Source organism: Micropterus salmoides, unplaced genomic scaffold (assembly GCF_014851395.1).
Source record: "Micropterus salmoides isolate LMB-PRFRI ecotype aquatic unplaced genomic scaffold, ASM1485139v1 Ms_hic_scaffold_9, whole genome shotgun sequence".
Taxonomy (NCBI): Eukaryota; Metazoa; Chordata; class Actinopteri; order Centrarchiformes; family Centrarchidae; genus Micropterus; species Micropterus salmoides.
This window is the reverse complement of record NW_024044681.1, coordinates 11,656,053-11,673,904: the sequence shown is the minus strand read 5'-3', so window position 1 is coordinate 11,673,904 and position 17,852 is coordinate 11,656,053. Positions and strand designations below refer to the sequence as shown.

The 17,852-nt window shown below is 39.8% G+C and overlaps 1 protein-coding gene across 2 annotated transcripts in view; it reads left to right on the top strand.

Moving 5' to 3' along the window:
* The window catches only part of rabep1 (rabaptin, RAB GTPase binding effector protein 1), a 37,701-nt gene that overhangs the window by 8,803 nt on the left and 11,046 nt on the right, over positions 1-17,852 (top strand). For both annotated transcript variants that reach the window (XM_038708210.1, XM_038708209.1), the window contains exons 6-13: positions 848-983; positions 1,497-1,675; positions 3,486-3,596; positions 6,315-6,776; positions 8,324-8,428; positions 8,554-8,670; positions 13,090-13,188; positions 14,223-14,363. In XM_038708210.1, the coding sequence (XP_038564138.1) occupies positions 848-983; positions 1,497-1,675; positions 3,486-3,596; positions 6,315-6,776; positions 8,324-8,428; positions 8,554-8,670; positions 13,090-13,188; positions 14,223-14,363 (1,350 nt within the window). The remainder of the gene's footprint in view (positions 1-847; positions 984-1,496; positions 1,676-3,485; positions 3,597-6,314; positions 6,777-8,323; positions 8,429-8,553; positions 8,671-13,089; positions 13,189-14,222; positions 14,364-17,852) is intronic.

The window sequence follows — 17,852 nt, the reverse complement described above, 5'->3', positions numbered from 1 at the left end:
TCAAGTTGTAGGAGTGAACAGTGGTTGATAAATATTGGCAGTTGCAATTTTCATAGATTACTGTGGTTATGGCATGACCTGTCAGTTACAATGCAGTGCAGTAAGCTATATTACTATACTACAAGCATACAGATGCACAGAGGAGAATATTTTGTTCATATTTTAATATTGTATTGACACAGTGAAAACTTTGTTGGTCTTTAAAGCTACATTAATCAATATTTTTATATTAACAGTAGATCATATGTTATGTGAAAGGAATCATTAATAGTGTTAAAATTGCAGAGAATGATCACCAGACTCTGCTGTTCCCCCCTTCATAATTTTTCAGCTAATGCTTTTGGTTTTTAAAGCTCACATATTTACTGTTTTAGCTCAGACTCTTTCTCACCAACCCCGTTTTCAGCCGCAGCACACGGCATTTTTCTGAGACAAATGTCATAATGATAAAAACATCATACGCTTTCTGCACAGCTTTTAACAGCGGAAAGTGGAGTATTTAACAACTGAAGAGACAGATATTTTCCTCAAGACTCGGTGGAGACCAAAAACAGGGCTAAAGAGAGAGGAAATTTTGAACTTAGACATAATCAGGTGGCCAAATAGATGCTAATGTTGCTTTGTGTGTGCTCGGTGTGTAAATAGGCGACTGTTCGCCACAACGTCATCTATCAGGTGAGAATATGTCAATGTTTACAGTATTTACAGCTTTCTCCACTGCCCTCAAGAGACCAAAACATGAAATAATACTGCTTCAAATTGTCTAAACCTCTGTTCAGTTACACTTATCTCCTGATACAGAAGTTGCTAAAAGGAAATTTAAGTTGTTTCTCATTTTCTTTTACAGGTGAAGGAGCTCAATCATGTTCTTGAGGCTGAGAAGTCGTGTCGTACGGACCTGGAGATGTATGTGGCTGTGTTGAACACTCAGAAGTCTGTTCTGCAGGAGGATGCGGAGAAACTACGGAAAGAGCTTCACGATGGTACTTAGTAATGCTTTTTGATAGAAGTCCTTTGATGAATAAAACAAATTATGACATGTTAGATACGGTTAGAGTTTTAGAATGACACCAGCATCCATACAGACACATACTCCACTCTCTGCTCTGTCTCACTTATATCACTACTATCCCAAGTGTCAGGTAAAAACTGGTGACTCGAGTCGACTTCAGATTGGTGTACTGCCCCATTAAGAACTTGTTATTGCAGCACAGGCTGCTGAGAGGGGAAGGCTTCAGAGAGAGCTGGTTAGAGAGAAACTTCTTTTCAGATCTGAGATCCTTCATTAGTGATGAAGATCAGTAAGATAATACTTATTTACATTATTAAAGCAACACAAATCAAATATTTTACAGTGAGATATGATATGTGTGCGGGAGAGTTGGCCTCTTATAAAATGAAATGTCTACACATGTACATGCAGTGTTGTGTTTCTGGCACACAAATTTCCTGTAAGTATAAAACTCTCTTTCACCTCACCTGTTTGGTGTGTTCAGTGTGTCACAAGCTGGAGTTGGAGCGGCAACAGCACAACCAGCTGAAACACACTTGGCAGAGAGCCAACGACCAGTTCCTGGAGTCCCAACGCCTCCTCATGAGGGACATGCAGAGGATAGAGAGCGTGCTGTCCTCTGAACAGCTCCGCCAGGTGGAGGAGAAGAAGAAGAAAGACCAGGTACACACACAGTATAGTCTCTGCTTTATAGCATCGAGTTTACCCTGTTTGCGGTGATAAGCTGCTGCTCTGGAGAAACAGTTCATGGAAAGGTGTTTTTTTTTTCAGTGCAGTTTGAGGAGGTGGTTTGACAGATAATTTATTTAAATCTTTCCAACTGAGAAATGTAATCTTCTTAGCAATAATAAAATGAACAGCTGCTGTGTGGCTGATGTCAAGTGAAAAAAATGGATGGATGGACAGATGGTCAGAAACAGATGCTGAGGCAGAGAATTGTGCTTGAGAATCATGATTATTGCCCAGTAGGTTTTCACATATAAGTAAGAGAAAGGAAAACACTTACTGTAAAAGTCAAGAGTTGCACATTTACACAATACACAGATACACTCACCTAAAGGATTATTAGGAACACCTGTTCAATTTCTCATTAATGCAATTATCTAATCAACCAATCACATGGCAGTTGCTTCAATGCATTTAGGGGTGTGGTCCTGGTCAAGACAATCTCCTGAACTCCAAACTGAATGTCAGAATGGGAAAGAAAGGTGATTTAAGCAATTTTGAGCGTGGCATGGTTGTTGGTGCCAGACGGGCCGGTCTGCTCAGTTACTGGGATTTTCACGCACAACCATTTCTAGGGTTTACAAAGAATGGTGTGAAAAGGGAAAAACATCCAGTATGCGGCAGTCCTGTGGGCGAAAATGCCTTGTTGATGCTAGAGGTCAGAGGACAATGGGCCGACTGATTCAAGCTGATAGAAGAGCAACTTTGACTGAAATAACCACTCGTTACAACCGAGGTATGCAGCAAAGCATTTGTGAAGCCACAACACGCACAACCTTGAGGCGGATGGGCTACAACAGCAGAAGACTCCACCGGGTACCACTCATCTCCACTACAAATAGGAAAAAGAGGCTACAATTTGCAAGAGCTCACCAAAATTGGACAGTTGAAGACTGGAAAAATGTTGCCTGGTCTGATGAGTCTCGATTTCTGTTGAGACATTCAGATGGTAGAGTCAGAATTTGGTGTAAAACATGGATCCATCATGCCTTGTTACCACTGTGCAGGCTGGTGGTGGTGGTGTAATGGTGTGGGGGATGTTTTCTTGGCACAATTTAGGCCCCTTAGTGCCAATTGGGCATCGTTTAAATGCCACGGGCTACCTGAGCATTGTTTCTGACCATGTCCATCCCTTTATGGCCACCATGTACCCATCCTCTGATGGCTACTTCCAGCAGGATAATGGCAGGACATGACAATGAGTTCACTGTACTAAAATGGCCCCCACAGTCACCAGATCTCAACCCAATAGAGCATCTTTGGGATGTGGTGGAACGGGAGCTTCGTGCCCTGGATGTGCATCCCACAAATCTCCATCAACTGCAAGATGCTATCCTATAATATGGGCCAACATTTCTAAAGAATGCTTTCAGCACCTTGTTGAATCAATGCCACGTAGAATTAAGGCAGTTCTGAAGGCGAAAGGGGGTCAAACACAGTATTAGTATGGTGTTCCTAATAATCCTTTAGGTGAGTGTATTTACTATTACAGTAAAATATGAAGAGCTCACTTGCAAAAACACATTATCCTTAAAATGAGTAAACCAACTCCAATTGATATTCTCTGGAGTGCCCATAAAAATATGATTTAAAAAAATAAATAAAAAATGGAGGTATGTTTAACTCTTCATATACATTTTAAAATGAAAATACATATTAAAGTTGCTTGTTAGTGTAATTCTCAGTAAAGTCAGTAGAAGGAACAATCATGTGACAAATAATGATTAAAACATTTTCTCTATCCAAGGAGGAGGATGAAAAAGAGAGGCTGAGCCAAGTGAAGGAGCAGCACGAGGAGGATGCTGCAGACAACACCGAGCCTTTGGAGGATTTATTCCTCGGGCTGAGCGTCGACGAGGTACTTCCTGTAATGCGATATGTCCCTCAGAGAGAACAGAGCAGCCTATTATTGTCTAACGTCATATTATATTCCCTTTTGAGAAATGTGATCTACAAACTGGCAACACGGCACCTTCACGTTTGTCCTTGTGTATTGTGTTTCTAGCGGTCTTAAAGCGAAGCTCCTGGTGAAAACGGCTTAAAACCAGAGATGCTTTAATATATCATTTTGTGACTTTTAACTCTCTTAATCTTTGTCTACAGTAGCTGGGATTTCATAAAAGACATCTTAAAAGCAGGCGGAATTATAAGTTTTAACATAATAAAATGTCTTATCTGGTACATTTAATGTGACATCATTTTATAATTTATAAGCTTCAGATATCCTGGAATCTTGTTATCTGTAAAACCTTTGTTTACCAGGACTTCTCAGAAAGGTCACACGCATTTTTACTGAAATTCTTTTTACACCCAGACGGCAATCAATAAATCGAATCCTCTGATACAAAAAAAATCTCTGTTTATGTGGTTGTTGAAGGCCTGTAATAAGTACAAAATGACCTTCCAGTGAAAATGTGTTTTGTGGTTTTGGAGGGAGGGTGTGTGATTTATTTGTTTAATTTTTTCCGGTTGGATACTAAAATCTAGCTGTCTCTTGGTAGTTGCTCCACCATTACCTACCCCATCTTTAAGCCGGATTTGAACCCTAAATTGGTCTGGATTGACTTTTAGAATTAGGCCAATTGGTTGTCCTTTGATGTGCAGTTCTAATGGGTCCAGATTTATTGACTGTTGGATGATTGGTTGGATTTCTTTCAGACAGAGCTGGCCCACAGTCCAATTTCCCACCTGGTTTCTATCCCAAAGATCTGCTAAACTGAGCTGGCTTTAGTATTGAAATAGTATTTTACAGTTTGTGGCCTCTGTAGTCTGACAGTAACCTCTATGAACAATTTCAGTCTGGTTTCCGTCCCTGCCATAGCACAAAAACAGCTTTGGTAAAAATCACCAATGATCTTCTCCTGGCAGCTGATTCTGGACTACTAACTATTCTCATCCTTCTTGATCTGAGTGCAGCCTTTGACACTCTTATAACCTCCTTGACAGATTAGTCTCTATTGGTTTCACTGATACACCCTTGGACTAGTCTAAATCATATCTCTCTGGCTGCACTCACTTCATCCAACTTAAACATTTCAAATTAGCGCTATCCCCTGTCACTACCAGTGTTCCCCAGAGCTAAACTAACTATTCCATAAGTTTAACATCCATTTCCACTGCTATGCAGATGACACACAGCTCTACCTGTCAACCAAACCTACCACGTCTGTCCCACCCACCTCCCTCTCTCATTACCTAACGGAAATCAAATCCTGGTTCTCCTGCAACTTCCTCAAACTTAACAGTAACAAAACCGAGGTTCTCCTCATTGGCACCACATCCACTTTGACTAAATCTGACGTTTTTCTTCTTACCATTGACATCTCCCCAGTTTCCCCCTCCCCTCAGGTAAAGAGTCTGGGTGTGATCCTCGACAACACACTTTCGTTTCAAGCTCACATTAATAATGCGACTCGGTCTGCATACTTCCATCTACGTAACATTAATTGCCTCCGACTGTCTCTGTCACCCACTGGTACAGCAGTTGTTCCCATACGTTAATTTATTTGTGGCGGCCAACACAATATCAACACTGACCGCCACATATTGATTTTAGATTTATTTTACTAGGCCTATTTAAAATCGTATTTGATTGCAGAGCGCATTCGCGCTGCACATCCTTTGACCACCATGGGGTTCAGAGCCTTCAGCCGCTCTTCCCCTCGTCTCTGGCTCTCTCTTCCACCAGACATCTGCAACGTTGACTTACTTTCCATTTTTAAATCTCGCCTGAAAACACATCTTTTTAAACTGGCATATCCCACATGATCACTCTTTCTCAATCTTTGTTTCCAATTGTTTATGTACCCTGATTTTATGCACTGTAATTATAGTTGTTAATTTTATCGATTTATTGCTGTACTGTTTTATTATGTTTTGTGAGGTGACCTTGAGTGTCCAGAAAGGCGCGTATAAATAAAATGTATTATTATTATTATTATTATTAATGCTGTGATAGAAACCACACAGATCCTTGCTGCGGGACACACAGACATACACATAATGTCTGCATCTTTCAGCGATCTGAAGCTATTTCTTTCTATTGATCCATGTAATGTAAGCACAGAAGTCTTTTTTGCCTGTGCAGAAACGGTTATTTAAGGTGGCCTGTGGAGTTTTACAAACAAAAGTTATGTTCACATTCAGTATATCTCAGCAACACTGTGTGTATCCTCAGGGGTCTAACAACAAACATGGTTAACATTTTGAAAGCCGATTTTTTTCCTTTCTTTTCTTTGATTTACAACCATTTTTAATTGTTTGCAGTCTTCTTCTTCTTTGCTTTTGTTGGCTCATTGGTGTCCTTGCATATGTGCATGATAGAAACAAAATGGGGATCCACTCATATAACTACTCCAGAGTGCTACTAGTGGTCAAAAACTCCACAGGGTAAATTTAAAACATGTAGTGTTGGTTAACACAACAAACAAGATTAATAAAAAAAACTTGTCATGTCTTCCCAGATTGAAAGAACACCCCATTTGTTTATATATTTATCATGTTTTTTTTTCTGAAATTATAGAAACCCCTTATTTACAAATTTCTCAGGACACTTGCTTTGCTCTTTCTCGTTCAGCCCAATGCAAACCTCAGCACCCACGGCTCCATGCACTCCTTAGACACTGATGTGGTGGCAGGGGGCCCCATGGACCCCTACAAGGACAACCTGCGGAGAGTTCAGTCAACAGACAGCCTTGGCTCCTCGCTGTCTGTCCAGCAGGGCCTTGGCGGCCACAACCACAAAGCCAAGTCGGCCAGCCACTTGGACGAGTCGGACTTCGGGCCCTTGGTGGGGGCCGACTGTGGGGTGACAGACAGTAGTTTTGGTGAAACTTGGTCCGTCAGCTCCATGAAGCTGACTGCAAGTCATTTCCTCCTGACTAAAGACCAGGAGAAGGCCATCAAAGCCATGACGCCTGAGCAGGAGGAGACAGCGTCTCTGCTGTCCAGCATCTCCCACGCCCCTGACACCGCCTTCTTACCTCCTGCAGGCTACAGACTGGTCAGCGACAGCGAGTGGAACCTGCTACAGCAAGAGGTGCACCACCAAGACATTTTCAGAAAAGTTTTAATACTTTAAATGCAGTGCTGTGCTTAAATATGGTCTGAGAATTTTGTGGTTAGAGCAATAGGTAGGATTGAAGATTTTCCTTGGATTTGATTATGATGATGATGAGAGGTGATTACTTCCTGGAAATATATCCCTTTCCTCTCATTACCAATATTTGATTTTAACATCAGAACTCCTGATGATTGGTGGTATTTATTGGTGTCTTAATTTTCTGAATGTATTCTTTCATATTTATTTGTTAGATTATAGTAATATTTCAAGGATAACAACAAAAAACCTAAACCATCCAGAATCATTTGATTGTTTTTCACAAATGTTTCAGTGTCTGACCGTCTTTAAAGGGCTGATCTGAGGTTATTACAGTGTGCAGTGGTAGGAAAGGAAAATCCATCATGTGTAGCCATTTCTGCATGTTATTTTCATCATTTGAGGACCAGGCACATAATCACCAGGCAAAGGACATTTAGGGGATTCGCGTTCTCCGACTGCTCTTTCAGAGGTGTGTCAAGCAGGCTACAGACTATTTTAATGTAAAAGCTCAGTTCAACTCCAAATACAGCATTACAGTCAACAAGCTTTTCGCGCTTTTATTTTGTTGGCAAAACCACTAAAGAGGAAGTGATTATGTGAGTAACTGTTGCTGTCCTGACTGAGATCTATTTCCGCTATCAAAGTATTTATTTATTTATATTTTTTGCCGCTATCAAAGCACCATAATCTGACCACGGACCAGATATTATTGCTGGCGGGCAGTTTTGTCGAGGGTCTATAATCACAGAGAGAAGTAATGAGTTTCCCTTGTCAGTGTTTGTATAAACTTTATTTAATGTGTGGTTTATAATGGACTGTGGTGCAGAAAACAGTGACAGTGTTTCACACACTTGGCTTACATTTTCCATGTACTCTTGGCCATCTGTCAGTGGCCAGGTCACAATAATGATAATGATTTTACTGAATAATTAAGTAAATATCATTTCTTAATATATCTACCTAAAAAAAAAAAATAAAAAAAATAAAAAACTCATTTCTTTACTGGCCACGCTCTGCTGTCTCAGAAGAGACACTTTTTTTTGCTGTTGTCAGCCACCGTAGCTGTCCTAAGCTCTTTGAAAGGGTAGGGGGCAGTGGTAGACTGGAAAGTTGGTTGCAATTCACAACTTCACCACTAAATCTTACACACTGAACCTTTAAGTTAAAATTACTGAAATAACAGCAATTTAAGGTCTGACTGTGACAGCTACATGGGAGTTATCATGAGGTTTGGAAGAAGGCTGCCAGCACATACTGGGGATGTCAATTCCCTGTATTCAGTCCTAGGACTAGGAGAAGAAGAACATTACATTTCAATAACAATCCTAATTTATTGTCAAAATAGCACATTAGAAAACAAAGTTGCTGTTAATGGACAGCTGTTTTAAAAGTGTCGAGACCAAAATATTCCAATATGTTAGGCAATACATTATCAAGAAGTTATCTTGAAGTGTTTTAGGGTTTTCTTGTTGGTCTGTCACCAGGTTAAAAATGCTGGCAGGAAGCTCGGCCGGCGTTGTGATATGTGCTCCAACTACGAGAAGCAGCTCCAGGCCATCCAAGGACAAGAGGCTGAGACACGAGATCAGGTTTGTGTCTTTGCTGTCACTTTAGTACCTTTTTACTACAAAAACGTTTGACATCAAACGGTGGATTGTTTTCAGAAGCATGGTATTGTGTTTGAAATAACACTGTCCATAACACTGTATTCTAGGTGAAGAAGCTACAGGTGATGCTCCGTCAGGCCAATGATCAGCTGGAGAGGACGATGACTGAGAAACAGAATTTGGAAGATTCTTTCAAATTAGGCAACGAGGAAACCGCTGCTAAGGTTTGGTCACAATAAATTAATAACTTTGAAGCAATGAAAACAATGATAATGATGATTATGTTGACTGCATTCCCTTCAGATATCTGGTAGACTTCTTGGCAGTGTTGACTTAAAGACTTAAAGGTACAATGTGTAAGACTAGGACGGAATTTTAGTTTAAATCATTCAAAACGTGAACTAACATTATCAAGTAACAGTTCTGATATCAATGTCTTATGTACTGTGTTTTAGAGATATCTACTAAAGTTAGCATGCTAAGGAGCTAGCTCCGGCCCATCCAGTATTGTAATACCAGTTGTGCGTTGAGAGGTGGTAGGTCGATAGCATGTCGTCCAGCCGTGTTCACTGGGAGGCTGCCTGTCTGGCTCTGGTTCTGGTGCCCATTCCAGACTCAGTCAGCGTAGAACCGCTAATTTAGCTGCACTGCTAACCAAGCTAACTAACTAACGGCAGTTAGCTGCAGTTATGACCTGATACGATATGCTGCCCCCTGTTTTTTTGTTTTTTGGAGTATGACTTCGTACAGGTGGAGAGTAGTCTCAGTTCTTACTGTGCATTCAGATCAAACGCGAATTTAATCCACGCAATGCTTTATCGCTGGACATCCCTGGAGTGTTCACACACAACGTAAATAAACACAACTTGCCTACAGCTGTATGAACCCAAAGTAAACATTTTGCTGTGATTAAATAGCAATAAACGGATCAAACTGATGCTGAAATTACTACAACATGATACAGTTTTGTTAAACATGAATTCATGCTTTGTCAGGTCTGTCTGTTTGTCTGAGTTTGGATCGATGAGCGAGGGCTATGCTATGCTAACTTGGTCACAGTAAAGTACAACAATAGTGGGAATAAAGTTACATACACATGTTTTCTGAACTCACCAGGTAGTTCAACCTCCTCGCTTTCTTTTCTGCCGGCAATGTCCAGTTTTGTCCGGTTTTTATATAAATATGAAGAAGTGCCAAACGACTCTAACAATACTGGAACTGGATGTGCATGGAAGCTAGCTGCTGAGAAGCTCGAGTGAAGATAAAAAACGTTGTAATCCCAAAAACTAAAGTAAAAAGCTAATTTAATAAAAGCAGTTTACTCCGAGCTCCTCCCTTGAGCCAACGGCGTAGTTGTCAGAGCATAATCCAGTCCGACCACGGGTGTATATTTGTCCAAAAGCTGGAGCGCTGCTCCCTGCTCACCGCCCCAAACGCTCTCTTCGCTTTTGTCTGAAAGCACCATTACACGCTGTACCCTTTTAAGCCTGTACTTTTTATCAGATAATGTTCATATAATAATAGCTGTGTTATACTCCCAATGAACTCTGTAGACTGTTCAGACTCTGAAGTTCCCACAATGCTTTAGGGGATGTTAACAAGAAGTATAATGCTATTGCCATGCATTCAGTCAGTTAGGCTGTGGGCTTTTATTTTTTTACCTATCTTGGTTTACATTTTGGCAAATTGGTGCCATGACAAGTATGCTAAATTAGCTATTAGCAGGTCCTGTTTGCAGTGTACCCATGGATGAAACTCTCACTGGATTACTTTGCTACTGAAGAAAGCTTCCTTGATTCTTAGGGAAGTTCTGTAAGTAAAATTTGTGGTTTTATGGACATTTATTTGAGGTAGACATCGCAGATGATGATATTCTGGGGAAGTGAAAGTCACAGTGAATGTAAGCCGACCAAATCCACAGGCCAAACTTCAATAACTAACTTCCCGCTGTTTTTAGAACGTCAGCATGCACCCTTACACCTTATACACTTTACTTTGTTTTCTCCTTCCACACAACTCTCCCATGCCTCCCTACGGGGTCCTCTTAGTTTGATAACCTCTGAGAAAGAGAACTAACTCATATTTTTGTATTTGATCAAATCAATGTTTAAGTATTAATGTTGTTATAGTCCCTCACATCTAAGTAGTTAAGAGAGTCTAAGAGTGTCTTGGCCATGAGACCTGGCCCTGCTTGGCTGATGTTAATGTCTTTGTCTCTTACATCTGAATAATTGTTTTCAGGCTATTTGTCAAGGTCTAGTGACTTGGTGGAAAGTAGAGAATGTCTATTATGTCTACTGTAGTTCAGACCTTTGATAATGTTTTCAAAGTAATCAAGGTGTTGACTTCCTGTTTGAGTGTTAAAGATTATAGGCACTATCTATGTAAAGGTGCTTTACCTAAAGTGCGGCTTTGCACCAGCAATTTACAGTCTGTGCTGGTTTGCTGTTTCGATCACTTAGTACAGCAGAATGAAAAGAGGCAGAGTAAGAGGAAGGGTAACTTGGTTATTGAGCAGTGCAAGTTCGGTGTCAAGATTCACTGTACCTGCCATCATGTGCCCACTTCGAACAGCCTAACAGTGCTTTGCACACGGTACATCCGCTGCAGTTTGTGGAAATGTATCTTCAAAAGTCACTTTCAGTTCACACAAACCCTCTTTTATGTATGTTCATAATTTATCTGTTCACTGTCATGTCCATTCTTTAACCAGTTAATACATCTAAATGCACAGTAAGAATGCAGTTTTATTTATTGGATGGCTGCAACTAATGATTGTTTTCAGTATTGATCAATCTGCTGATTATTTTCTGTTATTTATTGTTGGTTTGTTGTCAAAAAATGTCAGAAAATAATCAAGTCCCAGAGCTCAAGTTGACATATTCCAATATCTTATTTTGTTTATCCAGCAAATATATTCAGGTTACAAAAATCATGTTTGACATTTTTTGCTTGAAATAATGACCAGAAAAGATTAATCAGTTATCACATTTATTGCTGATTAATCTTCTGTAAATCAACTAACTGCTTAAGCTGTAAATCTATGCTGGTTATGCAGTATGAATTTTCTCCCTTCCTTTCATCTGTTTACTTCCCTTTACCGCCATCTGAAAGCTGCAGGTGTGTGTTGCCTCTGCTGTCTCTGATTTCACTGATTAAATCATGAGCAACTAGCCACAAAAACGCATAGTTCCAGACATTTAGTGTAGAAAAAGTCATCAGGAGTGACAGAGACCTGTGTCTCTGAAGTGTTTCTCCCGCTGTTAGTATGTTTTGAACTTATTAATGGTATCTGTAATGATTGATCAAGGCTCCCAGTGTCACTACGAGCTTTTTGATTTCACTTCAGGCAGATTCCAATTAAAAAATAAGTCTCTTCACAATTTGAAAGCCTTTCTCTTCTATACGTCCACTTGCATCAGCCCTCTCTCCAGCAGGTTACCAGAGCAACATCAGCATGACTCATCCTCTTTCCAACAGGTCTGACAAAACTAGTGCCTGAAGCATCATATTTTGTATTCAGTAGAGCTGTGGGCGAAAATATGATCAGGATCATAGATATGTTTCTTTAATTTCATACTGCAGTGACCTGAAACAACAATTTGATATAGAATTGTGTGTATATATATATTAAAATTTGTAGTTCTTCTTGTCCTGTAAGAGAATAAGAGTATGTAACTGTACTTTCCTCCCAGCAAAAGCTTTTTGAGACACGACCAAACAGTCAGCAACATCATAATGAGGAGAGAGCTGCTTTCAAAATGGGATGAGAGGAGTTGATAGTCCCTTACAAACCACTACCACTCCTACTAATAATGTGTGATAATGGATTCTTCCATTTCCCATACTGAATGCACCACAGGTCTCCACAGCAAAACAAATCACCAAAGTCTCTCTATACTCTGCTATACTCTCTACACACTTGAGCGCACACACCTTTTTAAATAATGAAAATAGAGTCAAGTGACTCTATGTGACTATGAAGGTGTTTTCTAAAACTTACACACTGTGACAGCATATGGACGGAAGTAAAGGAAATGGCAGCTCTTACTAAATATTTAAAATGTCCTTACGTGTGCTCACAGCTACATTATATTGTGTTAAACCAAACCAATTATTAAATGTATAACACTTGTAAAAAGCTAAATAGGTGCAGTTAAAGAATTATTTTTTATCATCATCAATCATCATTTGAACGCATGGCTGATTTCGTAAGATTCTTGCTGTGCAGCTGAGAACATTACACATTGACCACAGACTTTTTTTTAAAGTGTGAGAACCCCTTTTGTCAGCTCACAAACCCCAATCTGATGCCGTTTGAAACCTCAATGGTCAGCTTTCTGTGCAATTTCTGCTTTGTAGTAATCAGCTGGTAGTTTGTACTTTTATGCAAGTGCTCTCAAATTCAGAATTTTCTCGAACAAAGTGAAAACAAGAGAGATTAACTTGACTGTTTTTTATTACCTCTTCTAACATTCAAACAAACCATCACTAAGGTGTGTGAGATGACCACAGTGCACGCACGAGCATGAATACATTTTATTTTATTGTATGTGTAATGTATATTCAGCATTTCTAACTATAAACCAAACACATTTTGAAGGCAGTTTCTTGTCTTAGCGATATTTTTGCCTGTGTTGTAGGTGTCCGCCCTCCTGCAAAGAGTCCAGGAGTCAGAAACGCTGCTCAGCACACTACAACAGGCCTTCAGTGAAGCTAAGAGGAACACACAGGAACAGATGGTGAGGATTTTCGTCCGTTAGCCCTGTGTCACTACTTCTTGCCAGCTGTGTTTTGATCTGTAGTTCCTTCAAATGTCAGAGTCTGCTAATGCTGGGTAGTAACAGGAACCAATAAAAATATAATAAGATCAGAACATCAGATTAGACAAACTTATGATGAAGTGTTATAAAATCAAGATTTAGTTGGTTTTTTTGGCTGTTTTTTTTTTAAATGTGTAACAAAGTGTAAAGTAAAACAATTTAGCCGTAGGTGACATCTTTGGATGTCTTATTCTGTCTCACAAACAGTCCCATTCCCAAAAATGTTACATTTTAAAATTATATAAACACATATGTTAGAAACATACCGTAACACATAACAGTTATGTAGATTTTTTTCTATTATTTTTCTGTGTCAGTCCACTAAAAGTGTTTTATGTCTAGTTTAAACCTAATAGTTATTTTTTGGGAGCAAGATGGAACAATTGTATAACATCACAGTTCCTCCCTACCACAAACATTTGCTGACACAACTCTTTGCTACAGGATTTTTTATTTTTAAAAAGTTAAATATGTCTGAATGTTGCTCACCTACCAAAAGAGAAATTTACAAATTTGTATACTGAACATCAATGCAGAAATTTTCATATGCATGGCTAAGCAATGTAAGTGCACTTACTTTTTCTAGCAGATCATTGTGAGGAAAAACAAACAGGAAGAAGTATGAGACATTCTCAGTAATGAATGTGCAGCTGCAAACTGTCATACCACACACTTCAGTGTGCCATTTAGGCCTTTGCATACAAACCTGTCTGCCAGAGCAATCAGAAATTCCTTTCGCTGCTTGTGGCTTTGATCTAAAAGGATATGTGCCTTAATACTGTCATTAGTTTAGTCATAATGTTGAGAAATAATAGCTCTGCAGGGAGAATCGGGTTGCTCTAAAAGTAGACACTAGCCAGTGAGTCACACTTTACCATGTGGTGCTGGGTCCATATTACAGACTAACAGACACATGATGAGATGGAGTGATTTATTTTGTTTGTCTGTTTTAGGTGGTGCTGGTGAAGTCCAGGGAGCAGGTGGCAGATGAACTAAGCCGACTGCAGAGAGACAATGAGAGCCTGCAGGGAAAACACAGGCTGCATGTAGAACTACAGCAACAAGAGGACTTCCAAATGCCCAATACTGTGCAAGTACGTGAAGCCCAAATCACATCTTTCAAACTCAACATTAGCATCTGTCACAGGGCTGGTTATGAAACGGCAAAGCTTTCTTTGAGCCAACCAAAATGTGTCTATAGCACAGATATCTAAAACTGTACAGAGAGCTGAATGTTTTCTCAAATGTGTGGTCTGGTTTTTTATATTCTTTGATCCAGTAGTTCCAGATTTACCAAGTTTTACTAGTTTTAGATTAAATTTCCAACGTTCACTAGAACTAGTTTTTTTTAAAGTTTTTTTTAAATTACCCATCCCTTATCATTAGAGTAGATGAGTAGACACACACATATATATATATTACAGTGTGTTAGCCCCGAAAACTCAGCTGTATTATAACTTAACTCTCCTTATGTTTTTTAAGCTGGGTCTCCGACATTGACAGTTGTGTTCATAAGGGAGAGGGAGAGAGAGCGAGAGAGAGGGACGAGTGAGAGGAAGTGCTGTGCGAATACGTGCTGCAGCTCTGCAATCAAATACGATTTTAAATAGGCCTAGAAAAAAAAGTCGAAAATCAATATGTGGCGGTCAGCGTTGATATTGTGGGTGGGCCACCACAAATAAATGAACATATGGGAAAGACTGCTTAGTTACAGAAATTGCACTTAACGGAAGTAAAAGTACAGAAGTATTATAAGCAGAATTTAACTAAAGTACTTATTATGCAAATTTAATGAATGGATCATTATTAGTGAAAATTATTGTGAAAGTCGCATGTCCTTATTGTGGCTGGTCAAAGTTCAAGTATGTACATTGAAAGCTCTGTTTTCTGTAATTGTTTTGTCCATACTAGCCACTGACAGATCCGTTCTTAAAGTAATTTCAATAGATGTGATGGGGGGACAAAATCCACAGCTCTTTTTGTGTTATTTTGTATACTTTATATGCTGTCTGGTAGTTAAATCTATATCAATGCATCATATCTTTTATACTGAAATTAAGTGGATTTTTGTACATAAAATCTCAACATGCAAAGTAACTAAAGTTGCAAAATAAATGTAGTGGAGTAAAAATTACAATATTTCCCTCAGAAAATTTTTGAAATGTAATGTGTTTTGAAAAGTGGCATATAATGATACTCAAGTAAAAAGTAAAAAGTAAAGTAAAGTAAAAATTTTAGTGAAGTACAGGACTTGACTGAATGTACTTAGTGACATTCCACCGCTTTTCAACAAATAAACATGTTAATAGAAGTGGCAAAATTATCTTAAAGCCTAGTTCACAATTTTTAGCCTGATTTGCCGGTTGGAGAGCTCGGCGACTGTCGGGTTGTGATCAGGGGCAGGGCTGGATTGGTAATCTGGCATACCGGGCAAATGCCCGTCTGGTGGAACATAAATTATATATGTAAAAATGGGCCAACGATTGGCCCATAAAGCGTGGACAGCGGCCCATTGGGTAATTATCCATACTGACACTAGGCCAGCCCTATCACATCTCTTACTAGCCCCCACCCCCTCTGCTCTCTGTTTGTTGCGTTACGCCCTTCCCCCCAAAAAATCTTCAGACGGCTGCTGCCAAATGTGCGAAAATAAATGATATGTTTGCTACTGGGGCTGCATTAGCTTAAACATCAGCTGCAGTACCCTGCGTAGTGCAGGCACATGCACTTGAAGGAGTAAAGGAGAGCCGTGGCCACTGCCAGGCAGAGGACGAGCGAGTGACAAAGTGACAGGGCTGAGTGAGAAAGTGAGCAGGAGGAGAGTGGAGGTGAAGTGGTAAGCACGGAGTAGCTCAACCTGTAGGGAGGGAGCAGGGAGGGAGGGTCATTTACACTAGGGACGCTGGGGACATGCAGACTACCCACCACTATTTGAAAGCATTTGTTAAAAATGTTCTGAAAAATAGCTTGCACCAAGAAATGTTAATTAACAAAAAATGCTATCAAAAAGGTTTATTTGCACAATAAGCCTGCAATGCAGTGTAAATATAGAAGAAAACTCTGTGTTGTCCAAATAAAGGAACTTAAGCTACTGATTATTGTATTATATATTTATATTCTGAATTATCACCTGCCACCTGAATTTTGTGCTTCCCTGGTGCAGAAACTGTCTCCAGAAAATGTCCCCAGAATGTAGGATATTAAGTGTTTAATGCTCAAAATCTTCCGGGGGACGACCCCCTATCCCCCTATCAACTATTTCATCAGTCGTCACAGGATAGTGTATTGGTGAGGGGTGTCCAACCAATTTTGGTGGGCTGCCTGGGCCAAAATTGCCAGGGCTGATTTTTTTTTTTTTTGTCCCAGTCCAGCCCTGATCGGGGGTAAATCAGCGATCGATAAGCGGTCGCCAGTTGTTATGTGTGAACTACTCAACGACACATCAAAACGGCTCCACCTCCAGCTCTCTCCATAGCTCAGACAATCCCTGCTACCTGCGTGTGCTAATCCATTCTTTCACCCATATTTTTTGTCTTTATAATTGATATCTTTATAATAACAAACAACAGCTTCATGTGTAGGTTGGAGTCATTTCCCGTTTCACAATTCACGTGGGTTGAGGAGGATGATTCTGGGACGTTGCTCCATTTGTTGTGAACAATCTGCTGCTCTTGGTAGGCAGAATCTGCACTCAAAACTGTTACAGCATGAGCAGTGGTGTCCCCGTGCATGCCACATAGGAGTGGGGAAACCAAATTAGAGAAAAATAATCCCTGCTGTGTAGCCTTCAGAAGCTAATTGCTTCAGTGGTAGCGCCTTTGTGACTCCATTATCTAATTTTCCGCGATCAGTGGCACCACTAATCTTTTTGAGCCTTCTGACTAGGTAGGGAAAAAACATCTTTGAGTGGAGGAGAGCACCACAACTGTGTGCACACTCATCTCCTCCCACACTGTCGTAGCCTCTTGCTGAATTTTGCTCTGGCAGAGTGGGCTCGTGCTTTAGTGGAGGTGGAGTAGCACTGATGATCCGCTGACATTTTCATCTTGTTGGTGGTTAAACAAGCTGCTCACATAACATTTAAATCTATATTTACTGTGTCAAAATACCAAAAATGTAAAAAATACAAGGGAGAATCAAAGTAGTGTCCCATTTTTTTATTTATTTATGTCCACTACTACATTTGTGTGTCCTTCATAGTTTCGTAGTTACTGCTAGTTAGTTTCAATTAACCCACCCATGTCTGGTCATTTATAATAAAGATATTGGCGTTACATTTTGCAATTTGATATGTAATGTGTTATTTTTGCAAAATGTAATTTAACTGTTATTCATGTCCCCACTTTACAATCTGTGCACAATGGTTACACCTGGCAGTTATAGAGAGGCCAAGTCCCTCCCCTTCCGGTGGACCACCATGGGACCTTATTTTGGAAAAGAAATTGTACGGCAGTCAATGGCAAGGGACAACAAATATATTGATCCCGTTTCAATTGTGCCCTGAATTACACATATGATGTTTGTCAATTTAAAATATAAATTTGAAAGTCAAGAAAGTATCAGTTTGTTGTAAAACAGTTGAG